This window comes from Henckelia pumila, chromosome 1, assembly GCF_033568475.1.
Source record: "Henckelia pumila isolate YLH828 chromosome 1, ASM3356847v2, whole genome shotgun sequence".
In the NCBI taxonomy this organism is placed as follows: Eukaryota; Viridiplantae; Streptophyta; class Magnoliopsida; order Lamiales; family Gesneriaceae; genus Henckelia; species Henckelia pumila.
This window is the reverse complement of record NC_133120.1, coordinates 84,236,027-84,242,722: the sequence shown is the minus strand read 5'-3', so window position 1 is coordinate 84,242,722 and position 6,696 is coordinate 84,236,027. Positions and strand designations below refer to the sequence as shown.

Below are 6,696 nucleotides of genomic sequence, written 5' to 3'. Positions count from 1 at the left end.
CTCTTCTAGCTAAACAAGCAACCGAAATTTATATATATAAAAAAAAAAATTTCCGTAAATGTAATATTTTTTTACTATAAATATATATTTAGATTTTTATATACTCGCCCGTAGCTTCAGATTGTGGTAAGAAATTTGTGGTGGGTGGTCCTAGTTAGCTATGTACAAACATAGATCATTATATTGTGTGAGATTCAATCGATCATTATATATGAGTTTTGATATGCTGTTTATTTATATATATATATATATATTGTGTTCACTTTTATGTCTATCATTGAGTTGACATTCAATTATTGGATTTACAATTCATCAAATCCAATTATTGAGTCACACATCAACGATTGACACAGTCAGTGGACATCATATGTTCATATATATATATAGAACTGGCTGTATTTTCCCCATTTCCTTTTCTTTCTCCATCAGTACTCTTCTTAATTACAAATCTTGCCTTGTTCCTCATCCTGTTAATTATCTTTAATTCGAACTTGGTTTCTTTCTGTCGATGGAGTTTTCATGCTTTTCCGGGTTTCAATGTTTTCATGATTCCTGGTCCTCTGTCTTCTTATTATCATCTATATTCTTGATCGTGATTTTTCTACCTTCTCTCATCTTTTACTTGCTAAAATTGAGGTTTTCTTGCAGATGTGAGATCTGTCAAGTGTACATAAAATCAAAATGGACTGCCCAATTCGCCAATCTCTGTGATTGGTACACATATTTGCTCAAAAATTCTCCCACTAAAACCATCCATATCCATGTTCTTAACAACACCATCACAGCAAATCCTGAAAATGTTGAATATATTCTCAAAACCAGGTTTGAAAATTTTCCCAAAGGGAAGCCGTTTTCTGCCATCTTGGGTGATTTCTTGGGGAGGGGAATTTTCAACGTTGATGGAGATTTATGGATGTTTCAAAAGAAGATGGCGAGTCTTGAACTGGGCCGGGCCTCAATCCGGGCTTACGCCTTCCAAGCCGTGAATAAAGAAATCGACGACAGATTGATACCTTTTTTGGAGTCTGTTTCTTGTGGGAATTCGAAAGACGAAGAACTCGATTTGCAAGACGTTTTTCGCCAGTTTTCGTTCGATGTGATCTGCAGATTTTTGTTCGGGCTAGACCCCGACTGCTTTGAATTGTCGCTACCCTTGTCGGAATTCGCCGTTTCATTTGATTTGGCATCGAAACTTTCCGCAGAACGAGCCTTGAATCTGTCCCCTATCGTATGGAAGATCAAAAGATTGCTGAACATCGGCAGCGAGCAGAAACTCCAGCAAGCAATCAAGATCGTAGACATGTTAGCTCAAGAAGTAATCCGAAAAAGGCGAAAAATCGGGTTCTTGAATCAGAAAGATCTCCTGTCAAGATTCATGATGATCAGTAGCAGCACCACCATAGACGAAAAGTTCCTCCGGGACATTGTAATAAGCTTCCTCTTAGCTGGCCGTGACACGGTAGCTTCCGCCCTGACAAGCTTCTTCAGGCTGGTGGCCCAACACCCGGAAGCGGAGGCTGCCATTTTGGCAGAAGCTGATAAAAGATTAATCGGCAAAAACATGGAGCTCTCGAGCTATGAACAAATCAGAGAACTCCATTATCTGCATGCGGCCATTTACGAGAGCATGAGATTGTATCCACCGGTTCAATTCGATTCAAAATTCTGCTTAAAAGATGACCTGCTACCGGATGGAAGTTTCTTGAAGCGTGGAACTAGGGTTACATATCATCCATACGCCATGGGGAGAATGGAAGAGATTTGGGGATCCGATTGCTTGGAATTCAAGCCAGAAAGATGGTTGAAAGATGGGATTTTTATCCAAGAATTAGACCCTTTTAGGTACCCTGTTTTTCAAGGTGGATATAGGGTTTGCTTAGGTAAAGAAATGGCACTCGTGGAGCTCAAAAGCGTCGCCGTTTCATTGTTGCTAAAATTTCATGTAAAGTTAGCTGAATCTCATCATCATGATCGCTCCGTCCCTCGATTTTCTCCGGGGCTAACCACAACTTTTCGAGATGGCTTGCGGGTTTCGATTCGATCTCGATCGAGTATTATTTAATCTCATCCTCACATGCCAAGTTAGTTCATTAACCCAACTCGGAGTCTAGTCGATCTAGTTCAGTCGAGCTTGATTAACCCTAGTTAATTAACATATCTTCAATATATATGTGGCGCAAAATGGAAAAAAAAAATAAATAAATAAATTCTTCGAGGATCATCATGCATGTGATGATAAAGTATGTGTGTGTGGTTTAAATTCGCACGCATGAGTCCGACCTTATCAAGATGATAAATGATGCCTAAAATTCAGGTAATATTCTGTCAATTGCTTATTTTTTAAGCAAATATTTATTTAAGCTGTAAAGATATAATCCAAGGATACGGTGATGTTAATTTCTAGCTCGATCGATATATATCCATATGACCATATGTATCATGCATGTAAACTCTTGTATGCAAGTGTATATATACAATGTACGTAAGTTAATTATTTACTTGGGATTTAATTAAATTCTTCAATTTTGATACTCCGATAATAATTTTGTACCTGTCATCTGGTTGGGGGACAGGTAACGTTATGGTATCTGAATTTATTCTGTCCGATCGAGATATATAGTAGTACTGATGTACTACATTAGTTATTAGTTGTATATATGTAGATTGTGGGAGCAAATGGTTTTTTTTTAAAAGTTTTCTATGTATTTACATGTGTGTGCATTATTTATACTTTAAATTATTGAAAGGCTTTGATGGTTTTTTCATTTTTTGAAATAATAGCCAAGTTAATCCTATTATAAGTTGTCAATAAATATTTGCTTCTATTTTTTTTTGTCATTTAATGTATTAAAGTTGTGTTAGTCTTGCACGTAACTGTGTTTTGTTGGTTTTTAATTCGATTTCACTGGTGCACTGATATAACATTAGAAAAAGTTGACACGATATCATAAAATTGATTATATATTTATATGTTTGTCGTTGCATCCACACTACTATGAAATACGACTGAATATCAACAAAAATCAACATTACAAGACTAGAACACAACTTTGACAAATTTTAAAAAAAATTATACAATAACTTAAACAAAATTAATTATTTTCTCATACACACATACTCCATCCGTTCCAATTATATTTTTCCACATTTTTTTTTATTTGTCCCAAATATATATTCATATACCATATTTAATAATATTTTTTTATACTTCTTTACTAATATACATCTATTAACTACACCTTGAAAATTGTGCAATCATTTTTTAATATATTAAATAGGAATAAAATAGAAAATTTATATAAAATTTTGTTTTCTTTTAAATTTTTTTTAATCTATATGAAAAACAAAATTAAACAATATAATCTGGACGGATAAAATATATGTATTGTTAGTACGCAGTGCCCCGCACACACATATCCAATGTTCCATCACACACCCCTTGCCCCCTACTTTAGTGAGCTTGTGAAAAAACAAAACAAAAACAAAAAACAAAATGTAACTCCTCCAATATCTTATCTTAGTCGTTCATAAGTTGTTTCGTGTCGAAAATTTGTTTTATAAATAAATTTAACCGATGAGAAAAATTTTATTATAATTTTTGTGTAACTCCTCTCCTATACGTACTTTTCATACCCTTGAATGCCCAATCAGGTTGATGTGTTAATTAATGTTGTCCCATTTGGTTGGCAAACCTAAATATTAGGTCCCCTAATTCATTCGTGGGTAATAAAAAGTCAATATCATTATATCAATCATATTATATATATTATTAAGGGTTAATTATCAATCAATCCCTAAAACACTTTATAACTTATTTATAAATTCCTACATAAATAAAACTTACTTTCAACTCCTTGGAGAGAGAAACTTTTGTTTTTAAATACCAATTTTACCCTTATCTCTTAAAAAAAAAGAAAAAAAAAAGAGAATGGATAATAAAAACAAAACTAATCCAAATAGTATATATATAAAAATTCAAATTAAAATCAAAGAACATAAACCATATCATATACATGCTTATGTTGATACAGGAGCAAGTATGTGTTTAGGAAGCAAGCATATACTTCCAAATCATTATTGGAAGAAATATGATAAAGAATTAAAAGTTCGAATAGGAGATGGATCAATAATCATGCTTAATACAGTAGAAGAAAAATTAAAAATAGAAATAGAAGAAACAAAATTTGTAATACCCATTATATATCAAATAGAATCAGGAATGAACATTATAATAGGAAATAACTTTTTAAAAAAATATCTTCCCTTTACACAATTTGAAGATCACATAACTTTAAACAAAGGATCATCAATTATTTATATTCCCAAAATACGAACAGCATTTCGCGTAGGAAATGAAGGATTTACAAAGAATTTTCATAAACGAAATACAAATCCAATAGAACTAAAAATAGAAAATATTTTAACGATTAATCATGAAAAAGAAATCATGAGAAAATTTCATGATATATGTTCTGAAAATTCTCAGGAAAAAATTAAGAAAAGAAAACAATTCATTGCTTCAATAAAACTCAAAGACCCTAATATCACAATCCGTGAAGCACCAAGAAGATGTAACATGGATGATGCAAAAATATTTGAAAAAGAAGTTCAAGAATTATTAAAACTTAAGATAATCATCCCTAGTAAAAGTCCACACTCTTCACCAGCCTTTTATGTTAGTAAAAAAGATACTGATAAGAAAAGAATGGTAATTGATTATCGAAAGATGAATAAAACAACAATTATGGATGGATATTATATCCCAAATAAGAATGATTTACTATCTTATATAGGAGAAATGAAATATTTTTTCAATTTAGATTGTAAATCAGGATTCTGGCAAATTCAACTAGAACCACAAACACAATTACTTACAGCATTCAGTTGTCCAAAAGGACAGTATCAATGGACTGTATTACCTTTCGGACTTAAACAAGCACCAGGTATCTTTCAAAGATATATGGATGAATCTTTTAAATCATATATAGATTTTTGTTGCGTTTATATAGATGACATATTAATTTATTCAAAAATACTAGATCAACATTATAAAGATCTCATGACAGTTTTAGATATTTGTCATAAAGATGGAATTATACTTTCTGAAAAGAAAGCACAATTATTCAAAACAAAAATAAATTATTTAGGATTACAAATAGAAGATGGAAAACATTGTTTACAACCGCATATACTTAAGAGAATTCATGATTTTTCTAGTGAAATCAAGGATAAAGATCAATTAAGAAGATTTTTAGGATTATTAACTTATTCTGGAAATTACATTAAGAAACTTGCAGAAATCAGAAAACCTCTTCAGGTAAAACTTAAACAGGACTATAAGTGGAAATGGTCGAAAGAAGATACTAATTACATAGACACTATTAAAAAGAAATAATTAGTAATCTTTCTGAATTATATTTTTCTTCAAATAAAGATATAATAATAATTGAAACAGACGCTTCAGATGAATACTGGGGAGCATGTTTAAAAGCTTATACTGGAGAAAGAAATTTAGAAGAACTTACTAAAACAGCTACTAGAAATAATGAAGAATTATGCAACTATACATCAGGAACTTTTCAAGGTGCACAATTAAATTATCATTCGAATGAAAAAGAATTATTAGCTTTAATATTCACAATTAGAACTTATGAAATTTATCTTATTTCTAAACCGTTTTTAGTAAGAACAGATAATATGAATTTAACATATTTCAAAACAAGGAAAATATCAAGAAATGCAGGGAGAAATGCAGCAAGGCTAATTAGATGGCAATTGGAATTGAACCATTATCAGTTCGAAATCCAACATGTCAAAGGAACGTATAATTCATTACCCGACGCATTAACCAAAGAACTTCATCCAAACTATATTATCCGTAGTAACGGAATAATAAAAGAGATCCTAAGTGATCCAGAAAATGACTGTGAGTCATCCGAACATGCCTCAGAAAGCATGGGGAATATAAATTGATAAAATGAGATTTATATTCAGAAACATGAATTATTTTATGACTTTCAGTCATCCGAACATGCCTCATAAAGCATGGGAAATATAAATTGATGAAATGAGATTTATATTCAGAAACATAAATTACTCTTTGAGTAAAATAATTAATTTAAGATTGATTCAATTCTTGCAAAAGAATTTATAAATGCAATGATACGCATAATAAAACTATCTGAATTACTCACGAAAAGAGTTATTTTACTAACCATTATATATATAAATATGTTTTCTTGTGTAGAGTATAATCAAGATGGAGCAACTAAGTCAATTAAAAGAACAATTGATTGAATTGCAGGAAGAAATTCAAATTCTTCAACTAAAAGAAAGGAATTTGAGTAGAAAAATTCAAAGGACAGAAGAAAAGATGTTAACTTCATCATCATCATCCTCACCAAGAACACCAATCAAAATGGCAACTCCATTTGACAAAATAATGGAGATAAAAAAGAAACAGTCAGTGGTCACAGCCAACACTGACAAAGAAAAAGAAAAGAAAAAAGAACCGGTGGACACAGCCAGCACCGAGAAAAATAAAAAAGAATAAAGGACGTTTAAAAGTGCCCTTGAAAAGAAAGAAAAAAAGATGGTCAATCTGCGACCACAAAAACCAATTTTTGAGAAAACAAATTTTTCAGAAAAACTCAAGACTGAATTCTTTGAAACACTAAACTATTTGAGAATAGCCAA

At 31.4% G+C, this 6,696-nt stretch overlaps 1 protein-coding gene across 1 annotated transcript; it reads left to right on the top strand.

Annotated features, from left to right (window-relative positions):
• The first annotated feature begins 223 nt into the window (after positions 1 to 223).
• LOC140875309 (cytochrome P450 94C1-like) lies at positions 224 to 2,686 on the top strand. Its single transcript, XM_073278971.1, has one exon. It carries the CDS (start codon positions 509 to 511, stop codon positions 2,060 to 2,062), a length of 1,554 nt encoding a protein of 517 aa, XP_073135072.1. The 5' UTR covers positions 224 to 508; the 3' UTR covers positions 2,063 to 2,686.
• The last annotated feature ends 4,010 nt before the right edge of the window (positions 2,687 to 6,696 follow it).

What these genes read in the sequence shown, in the direction of transcription:
- LOC140875309 (XM_073278971.1), top strand. Translation starts at nt 509, where the DNA reads ATGGAGTTTTCATGCTTTTCCGGGTTTCAATGTTTTCATGATTCCTGG.